At 33.8% G+C, this 14,374-nt stretch overlaps 1 protein-coding gene across 5 annotated transcripts in view; it reads left to right on the top strand.

Moving 5' to 3' along the window:
* Positions 1–14,374, top strand: part of C1HXORF59 (chromosome 1 open reading frame, human CXORF59) — a 261,807-nt gene that overhangs the window by 59,574 nt on the left and 187,859 nt on the right. For all 5 annotated transcript variants that reach the window (XM_416785.8, XM_040655288.2, XM_040655289.2 and 2 more), the window contains exons 29-33: positions 790–1,021; positions 1,794–2,003; positions 6,686–6,779; positions 7,247–7,387; positions 13,890–14,076. In XM_416785.8, the coding sequence (XP_416785.5) occupies positions 790–1,021; positions 1,794–2,003; positions 6,686–6,779; positions 7,247–7,387; positions 13,890–14,076 (864 nt within the window). The remainder of the gene's footprint in view (positions 1–789; positions 1,022–1,793; positions 2,004–6,685; positions 6,780–7,246; positions 7,388–13,889; positions 14,077–14,374) is intronic.

Genomic DNA, 14,374 nt, shown 5'->3' on the forward strand with positions numbered 1-14,374 from the left:
TCAGACAGCCAAACTGCTCAAACATCTGTCTGCTTGATCATCTTAAGGACCTGGCTCTCTGCTCTTACTTGCATTGCATTGTATTGTTTTTCTTTCTCCATAAATCCTAAACAAATATATATTTTTAAATGTGCAAGGTATCAACTAGTTTATTTCTGTCATTTAGCGAGACAGTAAAACTGCAATGATAGTGTTGATTTCATCTCTAAAGATGTATTTTATCTAAGCTATTTGTGCTAGATTTTGTTACCTTTTATGCAATAATATGTTTGTATTAAAACCTAGTAATAGTATGCAATCTAAGATTTAACCTGATCAAGATGAAGGAGAGAGAAGACCTAGCAAGGGAGAAAATTCTCAAGACTTACTTCACTGGTCAGGGGGAGTAAGCTTAATTGTACCTACACAATGCCTGATAAATTGTTTGAACACAATTCAGTTCCTGAGCCATGCTCTGTGGTCGGGGTGAGGAACTATCAATGACTAGTTGGTAAAGCAGTAGCTACTGGAACTGCATGTAAGATATTTATGATTTCAGACTATTGTTTTGCAAGCCTTGTCTGATTTTTTTTTTCTGGTTGGATAATAACTTAAGTGGAATTTGATTGCAAAAACATTTTTTTCTATATGCATCACTTAATGTAGTTTAGTCTTGAAATAAATTGATCATTAGTCATTGACAGTTTTTTCTAAGAAGTTTTGTGTTTTAAAAAAATGCTATTTTTAAATCAGACCAAGATAGGAAAATAAGGAATCTTTTTGTTTATCTTTTCTTCCTCTATCATTCAGAGTTAGGTATTACTCTTAAAAGTGATGAAAGTGCTGAGAAGTTGAGTGAAGAGAGCGAAGCTGACAGTCAAAGTGATGAGAGAGAAAATGAATTAGAATTATCATGTTTTCCTAAAGAGGACAAAGAAGAGATCAGCTTTCAGAAAACTGTAACTGCTGTTCAGAATTGGTTCACTCTCTTTGGCTGGTCTAAGGGACCAAATCCTGTTTCAGTACCACATTCACTAAGACGGTAATTCATATCTACATAGAGCTAACTTGTGTCTGCCTAATAAAATATAAAGATACGTTGTATGTAATATGAGGAATATAGACACAGTCAAATGCACAGTCCTATATTAAGATTGTAGCATCTATGCTACGTATGTTTATACATATAAGCATGTCATTAAGATGTTATTTTTCCTTTTTGAAAATATGTTTACAAGTACACTGCTCTCATATCACAATGAAATGTATGCTAAATATGCAGTTAAAACTAGATGTTGCCCTTTTATCTGAAATTTATTTTCCTCTCAGAATGAGCACAGCTCTATCATTTCTACTTTGTTGGCATATATAACTTTTCAGCAATGTCTTTTATTTTGTTTTATTCCCCACATAAGAAACGGGGGGAAGCAAACTTAATATTCAACAGTTTTGCAAACACTCTGGAAATACATTGATCTTAGTGGCATCACTTAGTTGATTCTGTTTGTTTTGGTACTCAATATCGTAGAAACCATTCTCCTGGGACACACATAGGCATTTATAAACATGATAGAAATCAGTTATGTTTGGCATAAAGAAGTGATAAACAGTCTTTTATGTATGAAATATTTCACATAAACTTATTAACTATTCCATGATGTTCCAAATTCTGTGGAAAGGAAAAAATACTATACTTACCAGCCTTCTTGTAGCTGTTTTTGTATCATGCTTTATAAAATTTATCATTGTCAGTGGTAATGTTACGTTGTTTTGCTCATTTAAAAGAGTAATATCAGGAACTTTTTCTCTCTTAGTGATGTCTGTAAAGTCCAAATGACTTCTTCCAAAGAAAAGGTTTTTAAACAAAATCTTGGCAAAGATACTAAGACTATTTATGACATGTTATTCCACCTGAGCGGACAGTTGTTACCAGGCATTACATTGAGCCAATCATTGCCCCTTGATCCAGTTGAACGAATGATACAGCTCTACTGGCAGCATTCTACGTTGCTTACTTTCCTTAAGTAAGTACATGTGTGATAAAATTTCTATATTTTCCTACTTTTTATTAGTGTAGTTCAAACATGATTCCACCTAAACTGTAAGTTTAGGGACTCTTTTATGCCACATCTTTTGTGATGTAAGACTTTTGCATTATAAATTTTAATTTTTACTAAGGTAACCTCTGCAGGTACCACTAGCTGAGATGTTCTTTGGTAGTGTTACATTGAACATAGGGACTCCAGAGGAACTCTGCTCTTAGTTATGAAAGAAGGTGGCTGTTAACCTCATTCCTTAGACTGAGAAGATAGACCAAACAGATAATCAGATCAAATTTGTTATGAATCATTTTGTTATTCCACTGATGCAAGTTATCCTGTAACCACTGGCTTTAGCAATACTTTTTGTAAATGTTATAATATAGTTGTCTTTCGTATTAATAACACCAAGAAATGAAAACACTACTCCTGCTGCTGAGCAGACTTAGATACTATCAACCTTCATTTTTTTTATCATGTAAAATGGAGCGGCTGTGAAAGATGGTGCAAGTAAAAACTGTCAAACTCTTCTTCATCCTTCTTGTCCTTTGCTGTGAAATGGAAGATGATTACTTTCAGATGAAGTCTAATGTCATGAAATCTTTAAAGGTCATCTGAAGCCCTCAAGTCCTGCATTTATGCATCTTTTTAGCACCCTCAGTAGTTGGCTATCTTGCAATTTAAGATCTATTTACTTACTGTCCTTAATACAAGCTTCTTCATGTAACGGACAGTGGTGTACTAGTATACAAACTTATAATGAAACCACTGTACATTGCTTCTCATATAACAAAAGGGAGTCAGAAGCTGTAGCGATACTTGTGTCTGCTGGTGTATGTTTCTCATGCTTCAAGTCTAAAAACAGAATAGTAGTGAATGTAATGCCATCAGCAAGTATTTTTTCCAGGATACCTATCAACAGAACTACTCATTAGAGTGGTAAATTCCAACTTTTAAAAACTTCATGTATATGGGAAACCAGGCTGTTTATTTACCATTATCTCAAACAATTTTTTTCTGTTCTGTTATAGAATTGTACTTTCAATAATTGCATCTTCCAGGGAATGCTGTGTCACCTCATTAGATCCCATAAGCTTACTTAGTGCAGTGAATCAAAAAGCCTGATGGAAGCCTGTAAAATAAATAAATAATAATAAAAAAAATGCTGTGCATGGCTTCTTAAATTCAACTATTTTAAGATTAAAAAAAAAGAAAAAAAGATGTCTGAATCTTCACATTGATAGCAGTATTACTGATAACCATTTTAGTAGAGCAACCAAGTCAATAAACATGGTTAAAAAAAACCTGCCTTTTATTTTGTTTGTAACAGTAGCAGGGAAGAAAAGAAAGATTTCCTCTGTGTCCAATAACACAATTGAATTGTCATCTACAACTTTTTTATAAGAGGCAGGACAACATTCTTCTGTGCGTCACTGATGATGTAGTGGCAGATGATTCAGAAGAATCATGGCAGCAATGTCAGAATGGTATCTTTGACTTTCTTCAGTAATGAGAACAAATGCTTACATATTCCTGTTGTTTTCGCCACTTCAGTGTACATTCTAATACTAAATAAAAGAATTGATGGATATTTTCCATCTTTTTATGGGAAAGGGAAAATAACCTGTTTTCCCATTGCACCTCAAAGGCTGGAGTCATTAGGCAATGGTCTGCTAATGTTTTACCACTGTATTATTAATGCCACCCTGCTGATTCTTCTTAAGGAGTGTTACATCCTTCCAGACATCAAGGCATCAAGTTTGTGCAAATACAATACTGAACAGTTCTCTAAGTGAATTCAAGAGATTTTCTTATCTATTTAATTAGTATACCGTTGTTTCACTGAGGTCAAAGGGACAAGAAACTTCTTTAATTCTGACCTAAGTGGCCTTTTGTTTGCCACTACCTTAGGTTTGGTGTCAAGTTAATATTCCTAGGAAAATTGTCGAGAGCAACTTCAAGATGTACTTCCTCTGCTGAATCCTATTACCCTTATTAACAGTCCTCGATTTCACTAGGCAGATCATCTCATTCTGCTCAGTTTCTGTCAGGAGAGACTATACGTATCTTTGAGTCAGCAGCTGATGTCCCTTTCAGAGTCCTTCATTCTTAACTTTGGGATTTTATAGCTCTATCTCAAACTCACTTAAACTTTAATTTTTTATTTATTTTTTTTTAATTTTGTTCTGTCTAACTTTAAATGTCATTGTACCTTGGAGAAATAGAGGGATAGAGAGAATGCCTCTTTGCCTTATTTATTTCAAAAAATTTTAATGGAGAAATGCAAACATTTATTCACAACACTGAGACTGAGCAGCACAAGGGGAAATGTTTTTCCAAGGAGGTCAACCAGAAAAGTCTTCCCAAATACCTTATCTCGTTTATATTATAACAGCTTCAAGGAAGCAGTAAGTTGTTTTGCATACCTTATGTTCCATGTTATCTCTAACAGTCTGTTCAGGAGTTTTCCCGAAGAATTTTCATGGGAAAAAGCAATGCTAGATCGGTCTAACATTTTCTACAAGTGGAGCCTGCTCAGCGTCCAGTGTTTTCATCAGGATTTTCCAGGGAATTCAGGCAGATTTAGTATTATATCTTGAAACTAATTCTATTCTGTTCGTATGCAGAAGACCTTGCTATGCTTCTTACTTAAGACAAGGAATTGGGTATGCAGATAGCTCTTAGTGAGACTAGGCGATGTTAGATTGTGCTGTACTTCAACAAAAGCTAGATGTCGTCTCATACTTTTGGATGGTTCAACAGCATATTTTGATATAAAACCTCTCTTACAAACTGGATCTATGAATCAAATGAGATAAATAGTTTGTTACTCTTGATCTAAAGCATGGTGTTAATTGCTTACATTAAAGTTACAAATTTTAGGGTTAGTCAATCTCAATCCCGTTTGCTAAGAATAACAGCAATTCTAAAGAAATACTTAATTTGTTTTCAATGCAGTTTATTGGGATTTTCAAAAAAAGCCTTCAGCCTTACTGAATATTGTCCACTAACTCACATTTTCAGTGAAAAATTCAAACAGCAGCCAGTTGGTAAAGGCTGAATTTAGTATCTCTGTAAACAAATGCATCAATGAATGATGTTGTCTGATGACTGGAAATGAAGACATAATCCATAGTGGTCCTAGCAAAACTGTGCAAGTTGCCACAGAGAACCAGACCTAGCTGGACTCCTGTGATTGTTTATATTTTCTGCTAGTTGATTAAATTGATGCTTAGTGTTACTATATCCTATTAGTTTTTCCTATTCTGAGTCCTGACAGATTTCTCCACAGTTTTTGTGCTTTATGGATATTCTTTTCCTGCCAGTGCATTTAAGCATTACCTGGGATACTTGCATTTCTTCACAAGTTGCTATTTAATAGTGCTTTTAGTCCCATTTCAAAAATGTCAGATATTTGTACTGCTGGTACAGCTCTATGTAAAGATGGTAGGATAGCAAGAGTCAGCCTAGAGATGAGCAATTAATCTGTTATCTGCCATCCCTACTTGTTCATTGTGATTTGTGGGAAGTGTAACATTCCATCCTGTGGAAGCCTGACAGAACACACAGAGAATAGAAACGCAGTTTTCAACTTCCACCAACTACTATTATCTGGTCAGTGTAGTTCAAATTAAGTGTAATTCATTTTTCAAGTTTGTCAGCTATTGAAGTAGGAGGATGTTTTCACTGTTTCAAATAACGTTCCAAGTATCCGTTTTATTTTTCTTGATATCAGAAAGCTTATTTGGTACTTTATTGTGGCAGTTAAGGAAAAAAAAATGGCATTTTACAATATAAATTCAATTTTTGGCCTTTGTCTGGACCTGCTCAAATAACTCCACATTTTTATTGTAGTGGGGGCACCAGACCTGGATGCTATCTATGTATGATTTTAATGTACAAAGGAAATTGATTTTTGGTCTGTATGGTACCAGAAAAGTATGATTACTTCATTTGTGTGAAGACTGGTTATATAACAAGAAAAGCTCATCCAATTATTTTCACATTAGCTGTTTTGAAAACAAAAAGAACAATGCAAATCTAGATATGCTTGAAGAATTTTTATGACCTGGACTTCAGGAAACTTATGCTATCCTTATCCTGAGGGAAAATATTTTTCCCTTTCCATTAACATAAGAATCTATAAATATTATTTCTTCAACTGGTTCCTTTAGTATTTGTGCTACTTATTGCTGTTGCATTTCTTACTGTGCTCACTTTTTAATTGCATTTATTAGTCACTTGAACAGATGACAGGTCAGTGTGACAATTAACAGAGTTTTGAAATACCTGTTTTTTATACACGTAAGACTTCTGGTATCAGTTATGAAGGAGCAATTCCTTTAAGGAATCATAGAATCGTTTAGGTTGGAAAAGATCACTAAGTTCATCTAGTCCAACCCATCGCTACCATGTCCATTAAACACTGAAAGCATCTTGCTTTTAGCATTGGGTAGTTGTAGGCATTGTAAATGAACGTAAATGTCACAAATAAGAGCTATCTATTAAGGAATTAACAAAACTGGATCATTCATCCCAAGTGTACTCAGATAGAATAGTTATACATAGATTGAATTAGTTGAAAAACTTAACTACTCTTAGAAAGTGTTATCCTTAATCTTTTTAATTTTTTTTTTTTAAATTAACTTTTTTAAAAATTATTTTAGAAGCCAAGGAGCAAGTCTTCCCCATGTTATGCCAGAATACCTGTTTGAACCTGATGATTATAGGAAGTGGACTAAAATACAAGCTGTGCTGCAGGTAGGTTTGTATTTTTTGTTATTTTTTTTTAAAGACCACATGCAAGTATTAGTTTTTCAAAATGGAAATTCAATGTGGACCAAGAGTAATCCTACTGTAGTGACTATTTTGTATTGCATAAATCTAAGCACGTGTATAAGAGTGAACAGAACTTTAAGTTGACGCTGATATTCATACAATTTTCCCTGTTTTGTTTCTTCCATTCCTTCTGATACCTGTTACTAGTTTCTAATAGTAAATAATTCTATTAAAAATATCCATTGTGTTGATTCTCTGTTTTGATTGCTGCCTTCAACTCCTGTCAATTCTGTAATGACCTTATTCTTGAGATAGTGTTGAATTGGAAACGGTTCTAGTGCTGATCACTATTGCATTATAGCAAGCATATCACTCATTTATACCACTGATTGATTATTGTTCTCTTGTGAATTTCTCCTTTATCTGAAGTATCTCTCCTTTGTCTGAAGGCTCATGCAGCTAACTTGACAAAAGGAATTGAGAAAAACTTAGTTATACTTAGCAACAAACAACTGTTAATTCTGGAGGACAGTGTATTTGAGACGATCAGCAAAAAAGCTTGGACAGATGTGCTGTTGCAGGTGTACAAGGTAAATTGTAGGTACTTTTACTACTTAAATTCTGAAGATCCAATGGCAAAAATAAAGAGGTTTAAAAGAGATCTTTAAGATACTCAAGTTATGTTTTTTTTCCAAACAAATTTTTAATTTCTTCTCAAGTATATTCTTCTTCTGCAGAGTATATCTGAGACTGTTTTAAATGAGAACACTTTCATTTTCCTGGTCCTGAAATTAGCAGTGTGATAATATGCTTTAATTAGGAAAGATTGTTAGAATACTCTGTATCTTGTAGGATTAAACATTATATAGATCTTTAATTACAAAAAAGAAAACTATGCCATACTTTTTGGTTACTCTGTTTAGAACCACTTTCCACTGGAAATACTTTGTTGGCTAGGCATATTCACTTATCACCTTTTTATAGAATGGAATTTTTAAACAGATAATCATTTTTTTAATATTTATTTCAGGTAAGGAACATGACCAATACGGACCTCTAAAACTGTACTGAGTTTTTTTATGATGACAGATAAATAATTTAGATGTTTCACATATTCTTACAAAGTAAACCTAACGTACTCATAGATGATCAGTAATATTTGCATGCCTGAATTTATTTACTTCTATTCAAAAGGATGGGAGATAGATTAACAGTATAAACATTATGTGGACTCTCCAGAAAGAACTAGGTGTAATGGAGTGACTCCGGTGAAGGTTTCCAAAGGTGGTTAAGGGAATTGATTCAGGTACTATACAAAGAGAAGTTGACTGAGCTGTGACTGTTCAGACAGAACTGAAGGTTCCAGGGGGATCTTATCAATGTGTGTAAATAGCTAAAGTGTAAAGAAAACGGATCCATACTCTGTGGTGAACAGTGGCATGGCAAAAGGCAGTGGCTCATAGTGAAATACAAGAAATTTCATTTAAACATAATAAAACTTTTTTTTTACTTCAATGCTGTTTCCTCACTGAAGCAGATTGCCCAGAGAAATTGTGGAGTCTCCATTGTTGGAGAAATCCTAAACCCAGCTGAACATGTTCCTAGCAACCTACACTATCTGATTCAGATTTAAGCAGGGAGTTGGACTAGGTCATGGGAGTCCAAACTTCTGGCTTACCTGGGCCGCTATGAAGTGGAATTGCCTTGGGCTACATGGAAAATACAGCATATAGTTAATGTAAATGTATATAGTAACTTTTGTTTTGTTTTTTTTTAATTAAAAAAAAAAAAGGGCAGAAAAAGCATAGAACTTATGAGATACTTAAGCTTTTTTTTTGGGGGGGGGGGGGGGGGGATGTGTGAAACTAATGAATCAGTTAGTTTAATAGAAATCTAGTTTAATGGAAAAATTTTAGTGAGCTCTTCAATATGCTCATCAGAGATTTTTTGATGACATTTTACTCTTTGTATACTTAATCCTTGAAAACAGTTGTTCATAAATGTGTACTTACTGCCAAAAAGTGATGACATGAGTAAGGTGTGACTGTGGAGTGAGGGATATTTTTCTCTGGTAAGAGATCTTATTAAAGTCTAGTAAAGAGACATGATCAAATATTTGAGTTGAACATCTGATTGCAACTCTAAACATTCCATTTGAACATTCACAAGTAATATATTTATGTTGACTGAAAATGGAATTGAAAATATAGTGAAAGATTCTGTAAAATATGTTTATATTAAAAGACTGACTAAACTGTACTAAAACCTGTTCTCAAATTCATTTATCAAAATGAAAAGCAAGGCTGCATATTTTTTGCTGTTTGCAGAATTGTGTTTAGCCATTGTATCAAAATGCATTAAATCATTTGCCATAACTTGATTTGTACTGCACGATATACTTCCTGTGTCTTGGTTTCAGCTGAGACATTGTTAATAGCACTACATGTTTGATTGTTGCTGAAGAAGGGTTGCATGCTGGGGCCAGGCTGGGCTACTCAGCAGGGAAGAGGTGCCACCGTGATGGCATGGGGCAAGAGGTGGGCTCTGTGTTGGCGATGCCTGGAACAGACAATCTTCAGAAATGCCTCAACTGTTCTTTCATTGTGTGAGAAAAGTAACACTTTTTTTCAGTATTACTTACTTAAAAAAAACAGTAAAGAATGACAAACAATGTATGAAACAAAAATGTCAAACTGATCTGAAATGAAGGAATGAGAAAAGTAGATGACATAAAAAACAGACAATAGAAGTTATATATACATATGAAGACAAATGGTCGTAAGGTCATATGGGAGTCCTACGAGTGGAAAAATGTGATCATACAGACCAGAGCAAGTTTGCTATCTTTGGATTTTGCTGACTTATTCATAGCTCTGTAACAGACTAGCACAGAATCAAAAATAACGTTCCTGAAGTTAATAGTACACAATTATGTTCGCTTTTTTTCTTCCCTGATGAGATTGAACTCTAAAAAATTTGTAATGAGAAATGATCTAGTTCAACTGGGGATACTGCCAAATATACTTTAAACATTCATACATGTACCATCAAAAAGAGTCAGCTATTCAAGCAGCTCTGTCTTCTGTTTTGGTTGATGCCTAAATAAAAGAAAAGTTACCTTCAATTTTGATGGAATTATTAACAGTTATAATTTGAAACTTTCTAGTGCTTCTCACAGTAGCAATTTTAATTTGATCATTTTTGTATTATATTATTAATTTTATTTACTTTTTGTATTCACAAAAATTAGATCCAAAGGAATTTTGTTTAATCTTAATAAAATAGAAAAAGAAATAATATTTTAACGCCACATTCAAGTAATTTGTGTTTTCTTTAATACCATGAAGTGTTGCTTATTAATTCTAAACAAAATATTTTCTCATATTTTCTCAACATTATCAAAGAGGGGCTAGAAAATTAACAACTGCCAAAATCACTTATGGTTAATCTACTCCTTCAAATCTAAAATGATAGGATATGGAATCAAGCATTTTATCGTTTGATTCTCCACCTGTTCTTTATAAAAGCCAACAATAATGTCTGTATTGAATTTTTGGCCAAGGGAAAAAGTGGATTTTAGGTTCGTTGCTTTTTGGTTTCAGTATGTGTGGAAGTGCAGTTGCTTATTGTTGGATAGAATAGTGGTTTACACAAGATGTCTGGCTAGGAAAAAAATTAAAGGTATAAAGACTTTGGAGGGACTTGAGTGCTGAATATGGTTTGGGTTTTATTAGTTATGCTCTTCTGATGGAAATCTTTTTGCTTTGGAAGGCTTAAAATGTAAAATGAAATACAAGATAGCATGTAAAAAGTGACTTGAAGTTGTGTAGAAGGTGCTTGCTTAAATCTGTGGACTCATTTAATCTTCTGAACGCTTTGATATGTTTAAATATTGGTATTCTGGTGGCAATAGTGCAGAGGCACAGGCTTCTTTTCTGCTTCTTCAACTTTCCACTACGCTTTCTTTTTTAAATACTATTTTCTTCCATTTGTGCATACACATTAATCAAGTACAGTCTGTTTTAATAAACTTTCTAGTCTTTTTAATAACTGAAAATAAATTGTCACTATTGATTTACACTAATGTAGCTGTGAGTGACTACTGAAATTGCATGTCTTTCTTACTGTGATTTTCCCTACCACCCGTTCTGGCTATATTTTTCTGCCCCTTCCCTTATTCTACAACTGGTGCACTATGTGAAGTTGGCTCATGGTGTAGGGGGATTCCCAATAGATCTTTAATCTCTGTGAGCGCTGTTGTATACAGAAGAATGGGACAAAGGCCCTGGTTGCTGAGGTTATGAAAGTGGTTCAGTTTTGGATGAGCCTTTTAAGCCTTTTGCAAAGGTGTGTTTACTGGCATTCTAGTTCCCTGTTTAACGAATGAGAAACATGCTTCAGTTTCTCATTCTTTGTTTCTTCATCTTTCTATAATGTAGTAGTACATTGTTTAGTCTTATCACATTTCTCCTCTTTTTGTCTCCCCCTTATGTATTGGGAATTACTTATCAAGTAAAGCTTATCTGCTTTACTTGATTTGCTTTAGTTTTGTGCAGTTTGGCTAAGGAGGTATTCAATTCAATGTAATAAGGAATAAACAGAGCTCTTAATGTATAACAACTTTACACTGAGTCTAGTCACTTGGTGTTCAGTGTCCTAATTTCTTTTTTGTATCTTCTTATTCAATCCCATTTTGTGACAAGGATGGCCATGGCTGCTGCCATACAGGATTTATTTATTTACCTACTTTGGAAATAAAGCATCAGAACAGTAAAGAAAAACAGGATATGAACTGTCAAGACAGCAAGGTTGTTTTATATAAAAATATTTACTGGGACTAGTTTTTAAATGCTCTGAATTTAAGAGAATGTTTCCTGTCTTAAAAGGAGTTTCAGTAAAATGAAACTAGAGACAAGCATTTTTGTGATTGCTATCAAGTGAAATAAAATGAAACAGAATCTTCTCCTTCTCAAACAGCATGCTGCAATTTTATGAAAACGTTGAAACAATTTATCTATTCATGAGAGTTGTTCTGTTATCCAATTTGATTTTGGAAATAAGTGTACTATTCCTTATCAACCAGAGTGTCATCTCATACTGCTTTCATGTCCGTGCCTAATGCACTATGGCCCACTTTCCTATTATGAAATATTCTATTACATCTACGTAACTCCAGCTTGCAGAAATGGAAAACCAAGTTTATTTGGTGGGGAGGGTGGGAGAGATGGGGGAAGGTATGAGGGATGGTGTAACCTGCACAGAGCAAAGGGAAACTTCGTAAATTGTAAAGGTATACTTGTAGCTTTCTTTATGAGCATGGGCTGAGATGCTGCTGGAATTCTAAATATTTGAAACATAATGGAAGAATATGGACCAACAATAGAAGTAGTATTTTAACCTTGGGTCAAGTCAGTTTTTCAAGAAAGAGATAATCTGTCTTTAGATTTACTGAACATGTATTAATTATGATGCTTTTCATTGTTAAAAGTAGTAACATTTCCTAACCTTATATCTGAAAATTTGCATATAGTGTACTATATACTAATGCTCTGGTCCTTCAACAGTATCCAAGAAGGAATATACACATTAACATCTTGGGTTATGAATGATTTGAACTTTCTTGGTAAAAGACAGTAAAAGAATGGTTTATGGGTAAACGGCGGGTTTTTTTCTCTTAAATGCAGTTGCCATTATTCTTTCCTGTTTTGATCCTTTTGATAGAATGTCAGTTGATACTGATGGAGAAACATTGCAATAAATTAACCTGCAAGGACGCTGCAGTATAGGAAAGGCAGAAAATAGTATTTATTTACTTTTTTTTTGTTGTTGTTCCGATTGTTATCTGAAAGTAACAATGTAAAATTCTGAGATTTCTTTCTCTCTTAAGATAGTCGTATTCAACTCATTTAAGTATCATGGAAAGAAATCAATATTTCTAAACAACCTAAAATTAAGTTAGTTCAGATATGTTTGCATGGTACTAGACTATGCTGAACTTAAATGCTTCAAGAGTGACTCAATTTTCTTTTATTGTAATTAAACAATGATGGATGATGTAGTTTGGTCTCATGTATGTTAATAGTCGACTGTGTTTTATCTATCAGTTTGTCATGAAAGATTTTCTTCACAAAAAGTTGAAAGCAATGATGACAATCCTTTATGTCATCTGGAAAAAAAATAAATCCAGGTATATATATGGGGACTTCAAAGTTATGTGACTGTAGCTGTGCTATATTTAATGAGAGTTCCTCTCCATCTGCAAATGGGGGGGTTAAAAAGTTTTATCACCTTGACTCCAGAAATGGATGCCTTTTCTACTAGCTAATATGAAGAGAAACAGTTATAAGAAGGGGTGCAAGCTGTTTCCATTCTGATTTGGAAACAGGCTTCTCTTCATGGAATGAGTGTAGCTCCCATTTATGGCCATGGTCCTTGAAGCTCTTAGTCACTGGACAGGGTGGTCAGACTTGTTATTTTGATTTGGAAAAAAAAAAAAAAAAGAAATAGTAGTATGGTATCGAATTTTTTATTTTAACTTGCTTATTTTTCCTGTATACTGTATATATTATTTCTTACATTTTTTTTAATATGGGTTCATGCAAGACAATCAGTGATCTGAGTGTGAAGAATTTTACTGTAGATATATCAGATTTTTTCAGTAGAAACTGTGTCTGTATGATCTGGATCTAAAAGATCTGTGCCATGAACAATATCATTTCAAAACTTCTTATGGATTGCATTGGAGATCAGTTTAGTAGTTCAGTAATTCTTTTTTTTCTTAGACCATACACAGTTATTCTTGGAATATGGCATGGTTCGCTGACATCAATTAGTTTATCAAAATTTGTAAAAAGTTGGCAACAAAGTATTTGAAAACTTCAATTTGCTTTTTGTTTAATGAAGTAAAAGAATTCCATAAAACCTCAGCAAATCTGTTCTCTGTCATACGTGTATGCTCATGTGCTATCTCTAAAATATTTACTGAACTAGAAAACTTTTTGAGTTTGAGTTTGAAATGCTACTTTTTAGTCATTCAACTTGAAATTGTTCTTTTTACAGTTTGTGTTTTTAAAACACTTTTTCTAATTCCAGGTGTTTGTTCTACCGCGTGTTTCTTCACATAATACTGCTGATCTGATTAATTTGGGAAATATGCCAAGAATAAACTCAGAACTTTTATCCAGTAATATATACTCTCCATATGAACGAATCATCCTCACTTGGTTGAATAAAAATTATGAGAATAATCGAGAAACTGTATGGAAAGATGCTCAAAAAGGTGATTTTTTTTTTTTCCACTATTCTCTCACTTCTCATACTCGTTTGTTAACTTTAAAAATCATCGTTAATGAAGGTATCATGCTAACTTGCTACAGAAATAATTTTTGGGGGGACAAATTACTGCCTACCCAAACCTATTTTCATTTCTCGTGTTTCTGTGTTACATGTTCAATGACTATCACTGTTCGTGAAATATCTCCTCTTGTTCTGGGACAGTTTCTAACTAGGCATAAAGGGTGAAGTGTGGTCAGTCTTCCCAGTTTCGTCTTTACGTTATTGACCAGAAAAAGGAAATG

This window comes from Gallus gallus, chromosome 1 (assembly GCF_016699485.2).
Source record: "Gallus gallus isolate bGalGal1 chromosome 1, bGalGal1.mat.broiler.GRCg7b, whole genome shotgun sequence".
Classification (NCBI taxonomy): domain Eukaryota; kingdom Metazoa; phylum Chordata; class Aves; order Galliformes; family Phasianidae; genus Gallus; species Gallus gallus.